This window comes from Scardinius erythrophthalmus (genome assembly GCF_964197995.2).
Source record: "Scardinius erythrophthalmus genome assembly, chromosome: 24".
NCBI lineage: Eukaryota > Metazoa > Chordata > Actinopteri > Cypriniformes > Leuciscidae > Scardinius > Scardinius erythrophthalmus.
In genome coordinates this window covers 10669098-10684587 of record NC_138244.1, presented here as the reverse complement: position 1 = coordinate 10684587, position 15490 = coordinate 10669098, and the positions used below count along the sequence as shown (strand labels likewise).

The 15490-nt window shown below is 38.3% G+C and overlaps 1 protein-coding gene across 1 annotated transcript in view; it reads left to right on the top strand.

Annotated features, from left to right (window-relative positions):
- Positions 1–15490, top strand: part of ntrk3a (neurotrophic tyrosine kinase, receptor, type 3a) — a 206034-nt gene that overhangs the window by 170992 nt on the left and 19552 nt on the right. The window contains exon 12 of the mRNA XM_081355621.1: positions 14171–14301. Within this exon, the coding sequence (XP_081211747.1) occupies positions 14171–14301 (131 nt within the window). The remainder of the gene's footprint in view (positions 1–14170; positions 14302–15490) is intronic.

Below are 15490 nucleotides of genomic sequence, written 5' to 3'. Positions count from 1 at the left end.
GATGGAATCCGATATTTGCATTCTATGCGCTGATGGATGTATTTGAAGGGTTAGTTCACCCAAAAATGAAAATCATGTCAGTAATTACTCACCCTCATGTTGTTCCAACCCCGTAAGACTTTCGTTCATCTTCGGAACACAAATTAAGATATTTTTGATTAAATCTGAGAGCTGGATCACTCCTCCATAGGGTTAGGGTTCTATGGGATCGAAACTTGCCATCCTAGAAAGTTAGAAAAGACATAGTCCAAGTGACTACAGTGGCTCAACCATAAGTTTATCAAGCGACGAGAATACTTTTTTGCGCAAAAAAAACAATACTTTATTCAACTATTCATTTTCTTCTGTGTGGGCCTGAATGAATTCACTAGTGTAACAGCGCAGAGCTTCTGGGTTGTTGGTCACACGCATCACACACATGACCAGCGTCAGCCAATAGTGAGGTGACGTACCACCCAGAAATGCTGCACTGTTACACTACGTGAACTCGCGTCAGAGGCCAACACGGAAGAATATGAATAGTTGAATAAAGTCGCAAGTTTCGATCCCATAGAAGCCTATGGAGGAGTGAGACAGCTCTCAGATTTCATCAAAAATATCTTAATTTGTGTTCTGAAGATGAACGAAAGTCTTACGGGGTTGGAACAACATGAGGGTGAGTAATTACTGACAGAATTTAGATTTTTAGGTGAACTAACCCTTTAAGACTCTAATGTAAGTGGACTATGCATTAGAGTGTTAGATGCACAAATCTATAACATTGTACATTTTAATCTGTCTGTCTGAAATTTTTCTTTAAAATTAGCTTTTTTATCCTATGTTTAGGTTGAGTAATTTCACTTTAATGGCAGAGAAAAGTTTATTAGTCAGTTATTGAAATACCTTATTTTCTAAAATGTCACTGATAGAGTAAAATTAAAAACATAAAAATTCTAATTTAAAAGAAAAAGGTCAGACGCCAGTCTTCATATAGTTTAAGTGTAAACAATTTTTATTAGGTTTATATCTTTATTTTTCATAGTTTACAGTTTTAATATAGCTTTAGTTTATTCTACATATTTTATGTATGTGCATGAAAATATTTAAATAGCACTGAATTGACAAGTTAATTTAATAATAAAATAGTATTTTTTTTATACTATATATATATATATTATTTTTAATGGCTATTCCTTATCTTATTTATTTACAATACAATTTTAATATTTCTTTGTTATGCCCCTTGACTTAATATTTACATATATTTCATAAAGTGATCTTCTTACTTTGAGAGGAATTTAAATACAAAATTCTCAACTCGATGGAGATAAAAATAAAATATTGACTTTCAAAGACATTTTTTTCAGCTAGTATTGCAATTATTTGTGATATTATGTAATTACTTATCATTTTTGTCTGATTGCCAGTCCTATTTTTTTTACTAGTCCATCTTGTCACTCTTCCTAACACAGTTTGAGATGTTAGATTTCTGCGCTTGTGGTATGAGAGTTGCAGACTTTTTTGATCTGTTATTTTAAGACCTATGCATCACCTGAAAACTGGAAGCCCTCAGAAACCAATTTGCACCGCGTCTCTAGCGTTGCTCAAACACAGCTAATCTGTGATAACCAAAAGACACCTATTTGTTCTCCACAGAGCTTATTAAGCTTTTGCTGTCGGGCAAAATGCTGTTTAAGCTTTGCCGTCTGTACCACCTGTCAGAAAGCTCTTGGTCCTGAGGGCTGGCAGGAGATATCGAGTTTTAAATCGCTTAATGATCAGAGAAACTATGACAGATGAGATCTTTATAGCCATATCTGATTGAGACTCGATTCGCTCGGTCCTCTGGATGAGGTCATCACGGTCCTCCCCGTCTGCTCTCACTTTTCATCTTGATCCTCCATCCCTCCCTCCCTGTGTGCCTCCCTTCATCCTTTCCCTCACACTTTTTTCTTGGAGCCAGGAACCCATAACAACATCCCATCCAGAGCCAAATGCCAAATCATCAAAGGAAAGGATACAATGATTAGGACCATCCAAGGCAGCATCGGGATCTCTGTTTAAAAGCCACACACTTCAGGGTAATTGATAGGATGGTACCTCCTCGCACCCTCCCATATCCCACCGGCAAGCAATCGCCGCTCTTTGCTCTCAGATCATGTGCTGGAAATGAATTTGCCCCAGATGCAATCAATATCAAAAGATTGACTTGAATCCGAGCGCTCTACCCCATCTCCAGATGTCATGCCCCCTTCCTCTCATCCATCTATGTCTTAATCTCTTCCATTCGGGCCCCAGTCGTCATAGCATGAAATGTTTACGCAGACTGGGAGAGTTTGAGGCTTTCTGATGTGTTAAGTTGCATCAGTAATGACGTTCTCAGTTCTGGATCCAGTTGGCTGCAGTTGTGTTTGTCAAACATGATGAATGTTGAATTTAGTTTAGTTCGTTAATGTTACTTCAAAGGCAATGTGAGACCTTCTTAAGGGGGACTTCAGCCCACAGTCTTTCATCTTAAGACCTCTCAAAATTTGTGATTTATGTGATTTTCCTTAATTATTATTAAAAAATCATCTACTAAAATGGAAAAGTTTATTAGCAGCCTTATATTTGTATGTAAAGTCAAAGTGGTGCCAAAGTTACAACATCCAGTGACATCAATTGCAAAGTTGCTTTTTTTTTTTTTAAATAAATATAAATATTTAAATTTTGATTGTATAGTGGGTAGAGTGGGGTAAGATGCGTCAACCCTTTATTCTAATAAACAGCACTAAATTGTTTAACATGATCGCATATTTAGAAAGAGCCTTTACTTTGCTTGAAATCAAGATGCTCATTTGAGAAACGCTTATGTAAGTGCATTATTTAAAATGTTTTTTTTTTTCTTGAAAGTGAACTCTCTACAAGTAAAATAAATGTAATTATATTTATTTAATTTTTCAAAAAAAAAAAAAAATCGTTTTCATGTCTTGAGAGGAACAATGGATATTTATCACTGTTATCATTTTCTCTTGCTTATGTCTTTCCAAACCTGTACGACCTTTTCTTTTGTGGAACACAAAATATGCTATTTTTTATTTTTTTTTGGTTCATACAATGAAAGTCAATGGGATCAAGTTTTTGGAGCCCATTGACTTTCATTGTATGGACATTTTCTCATGCTTTTTTCATTCCAAACATGTATGATGTTCTTATTTCTGTGGAACGCGAAGATGATTATTTTCCATTCATACAATTAAATTTAATGGGATCCAATGTTGTTTTGAATCCCATTGACTTTCATTGTATGGGCATTCCTCAAAATATCTTCTTTTGTGTTTCCACAGAAGATAGTCAGTCATACATATTTTAAATGACTTAAGGGTGGATATATGATGACAGACTTTCAATTTTTTAGTAAACTATGCATTTAAGTAAAGCTACAAGGGGTTGAGCCTTCCAAAGACAATTCCTACAATTGCCCCTAAAAAAAAAAAAACTGCTAATATAAACATCTTTAGCCATGTCATGCTCTCTCTTGTGTCGTTTGCCCTGTTGATAACTTGTACCACACTATAAATGCTAATGCATCCCCCTCCAACTCATTAAAACACTCTAATTGCAACATAGTGGCGTAACGGTCATTTGCCAACCATGTATAACCTTCATCACGTCTCCTCATCATCCTTCCCTTTCCCCGTCCGTTCTCCCACAATATGCAGCATGATAAAATCATTAGCCTGCTGCCACTGCAACCTAATTAATTAACCCAATAAAGCTATAAATAAAGGCCTAGCTATTAAGGTAGGGATGTGACTGACATCACTGTTTTGATGCTGTAACTTTTATGCATCGACCTCCGTCATCTGTCGCCCGAGAGACGATGTACTAAATCACAATTACCTGGGGCGAAACATCGAACGGTATGCGTGCTTTGTGGATTATCCTGGTTTGGTACATAAATTGGTTTGTATATAAATCTGGTTGAATTATGTTTGTTGACTTCTGGCCCGGTGTGTTTTCAATAGTAATGCATTCATTATTTTCGGAGACACGGCTCAAGCTTTTTCATCTCTCAAGAGCTCGTCTGAAAAAGCCTATCACAGACCCCGGTACACAAATGTACTCTCAGGTACAAGATAAATGAGAGCACTGGGTCTAAATGACCCGTGTGTGTGTATACGCGTGTGCTCGTTCACGCATACACAACAAGGGATGACGTATCTAATGAATGTGAATCTTCCAGGGAAAGCTTCAGAACATAAGAGTCAAGTTGGAATGTTTGTAAACTCCTTTGAGGCAGTGTTATAAATCTGTCCTACTCGCAGGTTTTTTAAACTAAAAATTGTATAATTTACTTGTGTTGTATTGCATTAGGCAGAAACCTCATATCTCCATATTTGAAATTTTTTTCATAAATAATTACTATTGGTCACCCTTTACGTCTGTCTGTGGGTTTTGCAAATATTTAACCAATGAAAAGTTTTAAAAAGAGATTGTGACTAAACCTTATAACTCCATTGGATCCCCAAACTGTCAAACCTTATAACTAGTATCGCACACATTTTGTACCTTCTCTGCTTGTTTGCAATGCAAGAGTAGATAAAGAACTATTTGTTTGAACTTGCAGCGTTTTATATATATATATATATATATATATATATACACAGTATACAGTTAAATAAAGGCTAATGTTTTGTATTTGAGGAGTGGAGAAGAGTGTCTTAGTCTAGCATTTGTTGTTGAGTCATAGACAATATTTTCTTAAATAGCTTATGAATAGCATTTCATCTTTAATAACATGAGATTTTTTCCAAATAACAGAACAAAACTGAGCGCCCAGCCGCCCACATAGCTGCAGTAAACCTGTAAGTTGATGAAAACATAATGCGATGCACTTACTGCCTGCCAGATGTGGCCATTCTATTAACGGACACATGTACTGAAATTCTCCGAAATTTGCTGGTCAAAAACCTCATAACTCCATTTGAGCATTTCGGTAAAATGTTAATAAGAAAATGACACATGCAAGTGCCTGAACATATATAAAGGTTTTGGAGATGTAAGTCTTCCGCCCAACAGCCGGAATTTTTTGTTGTATGATTTTCTAAAATTGTCAAACAATATACACTTATAAACTAAAGATCTAAAAACAATTGTTTGATGCTAGCATTGCACCATTTAATTTATTTCCTCTTTTAAACTTCCTGATTTCCTCTTATTTTGTTCGAAAAGCATCACAGCCCTGGCAGATGATTACAGCTCTATCTTGTAGGCATCATATACATCGATTTCAGTGTCACAATAGACTGATTAGTATTGTTGCCGCAGAATGCATTCGCAGTTTTTTGCTTCATATAGTGGCAATAGACACTCATGTATAAACATCCCAGCCTAGTCTGTTATTCCCTGTCTCATAGTGCATGAATGACTAACTCATAGTGGCAAACTGACTGTCATTGTTCACGTTTCATCTCTCCTATATGTACGGCACCACCACAAAGCTCAAATCTTGTTCTTGAGCACATTCTCTCCATACACATCATCAACAAGCTTTTTCACACGCCAGTGCCCGCGGTTAAGCTTCATCTCTTATTCATGTGATCGTCATGTTTGCTTACCCTGTTTTTGTCGTTTGGGAATCTGACGCAGTCTCGAATTGCTTAGTCTTTTATTTTTTTACAACCACCCCTTCCTGCTTTTACATTTATATTTTAGTATCCATTTATGTTATATTTTACTATCCTGCTTTTATATTTATATTTTAGTATCCTGCTTTTACATTTATATATTAGTTTTTATTTTTTTATTTTTTTTTAGTTTATTTAAACTTCGATCCCTAGTCACCAACCGAATTACCAAATATCGATACCTAAGGTATTAATCTCGTCAACGTCAGTGAGCCAATAAGCATGCAGCATGATTGGCTGTGGCATGGCATCAAGGAAAAATACTAGTTTATGGCAGTTTTGCCCAGAGACGTGGCTCACAAGCGAGTCTGTGGTGTGTAAGCGTACCAACCCCCATAGATGGAAAAGATGTAGAAAAGATCAAAAGTGTGGCTACATTTTAACAGGCTCGATACCAACAGAGCGCAATGCAACATTTGCGACAAGATAATTGCTGCCAATACCGGCAACTAGTGCTGTCAAAAGTACTGACTTCTGTATTAAGTCAGTACTGAAATGTTTAAAATGTGACAATACCAGCATTACCTCTAGCATGATGCCTTTTTTATTGTACGAGACAATGGGCCCTATCTTGCACCCAGCGTAATTGACTTTGTACACCGACGCATGTATCATTCCTATTTTGCACCCGCGCACAGCAGACTTTTCCCTCCACAGACGCACGTCAGTTAACTAAGAAATACACTTGCGCTCCCCGGTGCGGTTCAGCGCAAAGAGGAGGCGTGTTCAGGCGCAAATGTTCCCTCATGCTATTTTGCAGGTTTAGAAAACAATTCCGCCATTGACCGAAAAAACCTAGTTTAAAGTCAGTGGCGCGTTGCGCATGTTATTCATATGCTATTTTAAGGGCGCATGCTTGGCAATAATCAATGTAGTGTGTGCACAACGCGCATACACTTTGATTCTCTCATCTACACAAAAGCAGCAGTTTTCATTTTTGCAAATCATACATTATTACGATAGATAGATAGATAGATAGATAGATAGATAGATAGATAGATAGATAGATAGATAGATAGATAGATAGATAGATAGATAGATAGATAGATAGATAGATAGATAGATAGATAGATAGATAGATAGATAGATAGATAGATAGATCCGCCGTTATAATAGGAATCCGCTATAGAACAAACACGCCTGCTCTTAAAGGGAATGTGAGATGACGCTCTGATTGGTTTATTTCACGTTACGCCCAAACCACACCTATGAATAATGAAGCTACTTCAGACCAACCCATTTTAGATTTGCGTCGGGCGCAAGAGTCATTTATCCCGCCGGTATAATAGCAACAGCGCCCAAGACATGCCCACAAAGTTACTTGCGTTTTGCGCTTGATACTTGCGTTTCAGATCGTTAAAATAGGGGCCAATATAATCATTATGCATTACAATTGTCTTCTCCTCATGAGAACAGAGGAAGCAGGTAATTCATCTTGCAGGTATGTTTTTTTATTCAGTTGACATGTAGGCCTTTAAAATGGTGTGTTTAGATCTATCGTACCATGTTGTATTTGAAATGCCCCTGTAGGAAAGACCTGGGGAAAGATATTTATCACAATAATGCGTACCCAATATCTGTGGTATTGTGCCAGCGAATAGCCACACGGAGCATGCGTTCCACCTGGATTTTAACAGTCATGAGCTGCGAGCCATATTTATTTTCCTACATATGTCTGCTTTTAGATTACATATAGATTACATTTTAGATTACAAATGTGCTAGGGGTCAAAAATGAGAAAAAAATGTATCCCTTATACACTGTGTATCTATCGGTCGATATATATATATACACACTTTCTTATCCTATGTATAAAAATCTTATTTAGAGGCTCTTCATATACTATAGCTCTTCATATACTTTATTTGTGGCAATTACATAAACCTACCTGCATTTAGCCCTCCGAGATTTTTTCACAACAGGCCTGATTTGTGAACTAGAGATGCTTTATGTGTTCTTGAAGGAGAGTGAGGATGTAGGACACATGGTTGTCAAGTGGACGTTTCTATGCACTGCAGTCTGTCTTCTGATGGACAGGGAGAGGGTGTGTGTGTGCATTTACAGACATGAACACGTCCCACGGCCCCCTCCGACAATCCTAGCGGACCTTCTTCTGACAGCCAGTCTCGATAGTAAGCAAAGGATGTAAACACGCAACCAGGGACACCGCAGAAGACAGGCTCGCATTAACCTTGCCTGCAAATGGCTGCACACCCCCATGCTTTATTAATAGTATCTTGAGGGCGCTTGTATAGTACATGTGCTCATTTAACAGGGACTGTGAAAAAATAACACTTGAACATCTTTGCAAACACTGTGGCCTTCTCACACGGGGATCTATTTAATGTGGGCGTGTTGCTCTCAAGGCACAAGTTATTTTTAATTAGGTTAAAATACTGGGCGAACAATATCTCTTGATGCATTACTTTTTGGCTTTCATGTTTATTTTTTCATTTTGTGATAAATCAATTAGTCAATTATTCTTTTTTTATTCTCATTCTAAGTCTCAGAACAAATAATAATATCTGGGTTATAATTTATCCAAATGTTACCACAATGTACGGGTCATATTATTGCATAAATAAATATTGGTTATTTTAAAATTAGGATTTTAAATAGGTTTAATTATTTTCATTTTTTTTAGCTGTCTGATCATCAGGTGTAAATACCCTCCGAAACACTTTTGAGATGGATTTAAATCTGATCACTCAACCCAATTCAGAAGGTGGTTTGAGACTGGACAAATATAAATGCATCTAGTTGTTGAAGCCACGTCAATTTTACCTCCCAAAATGTAAAAAAAAATATCTTTGTAAAAGCATGTTATAGGCTATATGACATGCCAGATATGTTTATAGCCAGATATGACAGCGCTACTGCAACACGCACCGCCGTAGATGAGTATCTCTTCAGCAAGCGGGATGTTGTGCAGGAATCGAAGATCGGATTTATATTCATTTGTGGAGACACATTTATGTGTGTAAATGGAACTGATTATCCTGATTAAATGGACAAATCAGTAAAAACACATACCTAGTTCTGTCATGAAACTCTAGATGGTGCAGGCTAATAGGTCTTTAATTTGGTAGCAATCACATCATTATCTACATAGCACAGCTGATTGGTTGCTGTTGTTGCATCAGTGGCCAATGAGCTGCGGCTCAACATTCAAACAAATACAAGTAGTGTTGCTGTTAGCAGTATGCAGCGTGCTTTCAGAAACCCTCCACCTTCCCCAGCTCCACCTGTATAGATCTGCTACGAGGGTTAAATCATGTATGTTATATGTGCAGCAGCAGCAGCAGCAGCAGCAGTGTGTCTTACATGCTCACATCAATGTCTGTGAACGTATTGGCAGTAGCAAGTCTCTGTACTTGCTCTGCAGCAGCGTAGCAGATCTATTACACAAATACCAAATACATTAGCATTGTCATATCCATTACCATGCCAATCTCTATTACCATACCAGTCTCCTTGGTCTCCTTGTATTTATGACAACTCATAAATACATGAGTTGTCATGACAGAAATGAAGTTATCAGGTGTAAATAGGCCCAAAATGTTAGTTTAAAGGTGAACTAAGTAACTTTTTTACGTAAACCGAACAGCTTCGGAGTCATTGGAATGGTTATATGACATTTTTCGGGTTGAATGGTGGTCGTCTCGCACTCCCCGAGCGCCTGTGAGCGGAAAAACCACACTTGCAACTTTGGGCCGGCGGGCCGTCAGCCTCAGCGTCAGAAAGTATCGCGTGATATCAGGTCTCGCGATGTAATGAATTGCTTTAATTGAATTGGAAGTATCGCGTGATATCAGGTCTCGCGATGTAATGAATTGCTTTAATTGAATTGGAAGTATCGCGTGATATCAGGTCTCGCGATGTAATGAATTGCTTTACAGCACTGCACACATACACATCTAAACATTTATATGCTAGCCTTCTGTGTATCATACATACCTCAGTGGACATGGCTTCGTGTGTTCGCCGGGTTCTTTGAAAACAAAAGCACATGACCAGCGGGAGAAGATGGGACGGGGGGAGAGTCGCCAACGAGTTTTGACGACAGTGTTGTCAAATATTTATTCCGAAGCTGTAGGGGGAGCTCTATAGAGAAACCCGCGAGCAAAAAGCAAGAAAACAGCGAAGAAATCGCCAAAGCCGCATTGTGCTGCTTTAAACCAAAAATGTCCAGCAGGAATTAGGGATGGATTGGTCAGGTGCCTCAATTTTGAAGCGATTCAAAAAAATTATTCTTAAAGCATCTCAGGTTCTCAGCAACAATGCTCCAGATTTCCCATTTCCCTGTACTCAACACTATTTTGGTCTGTTTGTTTATTTAAAAATTCATCCTCAGACTTCAGAGAGTGTAGTATCTTAAAAAGGAGCCATTTACAAAACGGTTGTAAGTGCATCAAGTCATCACGCAGGAGGAAATGACTTTATGGCTGACTGGAAACGAAAAGGTGCTCTCTCGGATTAATTTAGCGTTGCTTTAGGGAAAGTCCAGTATAATCCTGTTTTTGTTTTCTAGTAGTGATTTACATGCATTTTACATGCATTTGAACCCAAATCAGCTTTGGTTTGGTCTGTTGTGTCATTTTCAGTGACACCAAGTAAACATCTGCAGGAAAGCGGTGGGGGGAAAAACAGCCTAATTAGGATGAAGTCGATGTCCTGTATTCCCAGCTGCTCGCTGTGTTTAGACAGACGACGTCTAGCGCGGGTAACCTCTTCTCCTGACTGCCCTCTCACAATGCAGCCTGTGAGGTGAACGCAACACAACAGTTGGTGTAATAAGACAATTAGCCCGCGCAATTTGTAACTTTCTTAATTGCGCTGCAAGCTGCAAACGTTTCCAGTGCGTCCGTCACCTGCTAATTGTCAACCTATCACTCACAAGAAAATGGAGGACAGGAAACGGAGAAAACAAAGCCCTTTCTCTCCCTCCATCTTTGTCTCAACCTCTCTCCCATCGTCTTTTTCTGTCCTGATTAAATAATTGCTTTTTAATTAGTTGGAAGTAATGCATGTATTCGCCGTCCTTTGTCTTAATCTTAAAGAAAAAAAACCTTCTGCGACGGAGACTCGTACAATCGAGTGTGCTGAAATATTTACCATCGTCGTTGGATGCCTGCCACAAAGTGCAATTGGCTCGGCAGCCCTAATGAAATTGTCCCTAATTTGTTTCTGCTGATTAGGTGTTCTGCTTAGACGAAGAATGCGGCGTTTGCCTGCTTTTGTTTTAAAAGGCTATCCTTGAGTGCTGTCCATTCATCAATATTAGTTTTTTCATCACAAAATTAGCCTTTCTGCTGGTGAAAAAAAAATAAAATAGAATGACTCGTAACTTTGGCCAGTAAGTGTTGACGTTGGACGGTGGCTTATCCAAAACTCCTGTTTGGAGTAAATACCAGATGCCGTCTCGGTCGGCCATATGGAGCTCGCTGCCTCGCAGCAGACTGGGAGCTGGGAATGGAAACAGGTGGAAGGTACAGAGATTAAAGACCCGCTCAGGCTGCCTTACATCATGGCGACTTGCGCTTCGGTAGCCACGTTTAAATCTGCTCGTTTTGACGTTTCTATTCGTATTGTAAATGGGTCATCTAATCAGAAAAATTATGAGCAATGCATTATTGTGTTACTAAGGAGCCACTAAAGGGACATTGTGGTGGAAACAATATGGGATGTATGGGATATTTTAATTCTTTTGCGTTCTGCCAAGATGTTCACAAAGGTTTTGGTGTAAATGATGTTTTTTGAAAATATAAAAATGCAGAATGTTTTCTGTGATGGGGGTAGAGTATGAGGATATAATATACAGTTTGTACAGTACAAAAATCATTGTCTCTATGGAAAGTCCACATAAAACATGAAAACACAATGTGTGTGTGTGTGTGTGTGTGTGTGTGTGTGTGTGTGTGTGTGTGTGTGTGTGTGTTTGCTCACAAATTGGCTTGTGCTATAATGTCTATGTGCAATGCATTTTTCTAAGATTGTTCCAATACAAATAAACTATAATGATAAATATTATTGAAAAACATATTCATACAAATTTCTCATTCTAACAAATTTCTGTGTAAATTGTTTGTAAAGATATTCTTACTGTCACATTTAAAGCTCCAATATGTAAAAAAAAAAAAATCACCACAAGAGGGCGCAGTTTCCAACAATAACAAAGGCGAAGCTTGATGACGCTATGAAGGAGGTGACGATGGGAGATGTATCTAGCGATGTATCTAAATGGAATTAATGAATCATGATCACGGATGAGGTAATTTATTCGTTTTTGTATTACCTGATCGTATTACTTTATGTCATCATAATTAATGAACTGCAAGGAACGTGAAATGTTATGCTATATTATCCCGTTACAACTTACAGCTATTTGTCATTAATTCATATCTATTAAAATCATCTTTACTGTAACTATTACTTTACTTGTACAATAAAAAACATTTGATTACCTGTCTATCAATACACTCGCGAGAGCAGAGTCTCTGTCAAGTCTAAGATTGTCACGCAGCTCTCTCCATCTCGAAAACGCCTGGCCGATATTTATCCGGGTTTTATTCCTCCGTTTGTCACACAGTCTGCGTGTATCCGAATATGGACGCTTTCGTTTTGTTGGCACTTCAATACTCGCCAAAGAGTAATCGTGATCCATAACAGCTATAACCATACAGTCTATGGCTATAACGGTATAACCACCACTTCCGCATTTGACCATGTGATATTCCGGTGTGGTGTAATATCACATGGTCCACACCGGAAAAAAAGAATAGTGCGGACATTGCATCACTGAGAGGCGACATTTCTTTTCCGGGACGGACAGTTATTTAAAATCGGAATTTCTCTGAAATAAAAAATCTTTGGAGACTTTTGAGATATTGTAAGTACACAACTGGAGGAAATATATCACACTGTGCAAGTTATTTTCGGAAATTTTATTACAAAATTGTTACATATTGGAGCTTTAATTCAGACCATTTACATAAGAATGTGTGTTTATTTATTTTTTTACACTTGGTTCTGCTTGTGTTTCATGAATGAAGCCTATTGTAAGTAAAAGTAGTAGTTACTTTTGTGTTATTGTCAGTTTGCCAAGGCTCTAATTGTTTCAGAATGGAAGCTTGCAAGTCTTTTTATACATTTCTTTATTTATTTTACATATCTAAAGTGGTTACTTTTGCTGTGGACAAGTTTGTCTTCTTGAAGTAGTCTGAAGTAGAGGCATTTCCTCAGCACCATTGACAGTGTTCTAAAAAACAACCACTTTCTGGAAAGCTTTTCTTGGTTGCTTTTATTTCTCACGGTGACCCATTATATGTTGTTCTATAGATAAATTTCTTTATAACATCCAGTGATTATCTGTACATCAAAATCAGACAGGAGATGATCTGCAGATTATCACCTGCCGTCTTTAATGTTGTGGCGATATTTATTAGGGTGTTTGAGGTTACATTCCTCTCTCAAGGGCAGAGCCGCAGTAAGGCTCTGCGGGGACATGAACCGGCAGCATACTGGTATCTGCTCCATTACCCTGCCCAGTGGACCAAGCGTGACTTCATTCGTCTCTGTTTCAGTGGCAAATCCACCTGATCCCTTGTGTTTAGATCATTTTGCACTGAGGCTCCCAATGGGAGCTCGCACAAAGATTCTGGTGTAAAACAATGCAAATGTGTGTGTATTTTGCGTAAACATACACCACAGGCACACGTTTTAGCAGTCGGGTTAAATGAAATGGTTTCAGAGATCACAGAAACTTTCTAGGTTAAAAGTGATAAGTACATGAATGCTGAAAAACAAAATTACATCAAAAGGTTGCCTCAGTGCATCATGTTTTGCAAGGTTACATTACCTCGCATTGCCCTTTAATGTAAACGCAAAATTAAATAGTATGTACAATACATTTGCCTTCTATGTGACATATTTAGGAATTGGTGTAATTGGTGGTTTTTAATTTTATTTTTTTAAATAAATAATTATATTATTTTATTATTATTAATTTATTTAATTTATATTTAATATTATTATTATTATTGTTATTATAACTATTATTATAACAATGATAATAAATACATTTTTAATGATTATAATTAGTGTGTGTGTGTGTGTGTGTGTGTGTGTGTGTGTGTGTGTGTGTGTGTGTCTGTGTCTGTGTCTGTGTGAGTGTGTGTGTGTGTATATATATATATATATATATATATATATATATATATATATATATATATATATATATATATATATTCCCCAAAATGTATGCGCTGTACCATTTTTACAAATTTCTGTGTGAATTGTTCTTCATTTCTTCTAGTTTATTTTAATTCATTTATCTTTCACTCCATATGTCATAAAAGACTTGGTTTCTGGTGCTACGTTCCTTTAAGTTACCTGATCAGCCTGAGTGACAGCAATCCAACTTAGGAAATTCAAACATTTCTCAATCTCTGTTTTGCAGCTCCACCCGCAGGAAGACTGTCACACAATACTTTCAATCTCTCTCTCTCTCTTTCCCCCTCCAGATGTACAGCACATTAAGCGCAGAGACATCGTGCTCAAGAGGGAACTGGGCGAAGGGGCCTTTGGGAAGGTGTTCCTGGCAGAGTGCTACAACCTAAGCCCCACTAAGGACAAGATGCTGGTGGCTGTCAAGGTAAGAGATGATCCCTCCATTCCAGCAGGGCCGTAGCGCTCTCCAGTTACACAGGACTCATTCGAAAGGTCAAGCCCCTTTTTCCAGCCCCCCTCGAATGACATATAAAGTTGATCCTCCTGTGCCCACTAGAGCGGGGTTTCTTTCAGGGAACGATCGCTAGACGTCTTGGTGGTGGAGGATTTGTTAACTAAGATCAATGATGGAAAGAGCTCTGCTGTGCTCCGAGGAGAGATCAGCTACAATAGCGTTTAATATTTGGCATTGATACAAGGTTTGGGGGGGTATTAAGATATTGCAGTGCTGTGGTTTAGTCTTCATGGCATAGACGGAGTGGAATGAGTCATCGCTGTGGGCAGACAGTTCCTGGATAATGCCTTAACATGGTTTACCACATGGGACTATTCACCAAGGTCAAGGAACTCACCGTCCAGTGCGTTGAGGCGGTCTATTGAAGGAGGTCTTCAGATCAGAGCTGATCTATAAGTCCGCTAGTTTGTCTGTCGGTTTCGAAATGTCAAAGTTTCAAGGTTTCACAGATGCTGACATGTTGAAGTATGAAGTCAAACATATACTTTTATTTTGTTACGTTTTTTACATGAGGAAAAAAATAGAAGAATTATCAGCTTTATTATGTTATAAATAATATTAATCATTTAAGAAATACTATTATAAGCCTACCTAACCACCCACTCACCTAACAAACTAACCTAACCAACCACCCATCTAACTACCTAAACCACCTAACCCATCCACCCACCGACCTACCTACCTACCCACCCACCCACCTACCTAACTTCGGAAACCACCTAACCCATCCACCCACGACCTACCTAACTACCTAAACCACCTAACCCATCCACCCACCGACTTAACGACCTAACCACCCACCCACCTAACTACCTAAACCACCTAACCCATCCACCCACCGACTTAACGACCTAACCACCCACCCACCTAACTACCTAAACCACCTAATCCATCACCACACCGACTTAACGACCTAACCACCCACCCACCTAACTACCTAAACCACCTAATCCATCACCACACCGACCTACCTAGCCATCCATCCACCCACCCAACTACTTAAACTACCTACCTACCCACCCATGTAAATTCGGAAACCACCTAACCCATCCACCTACGACCTACCTATATATATATTTAACTTGATTTTAATTTAACT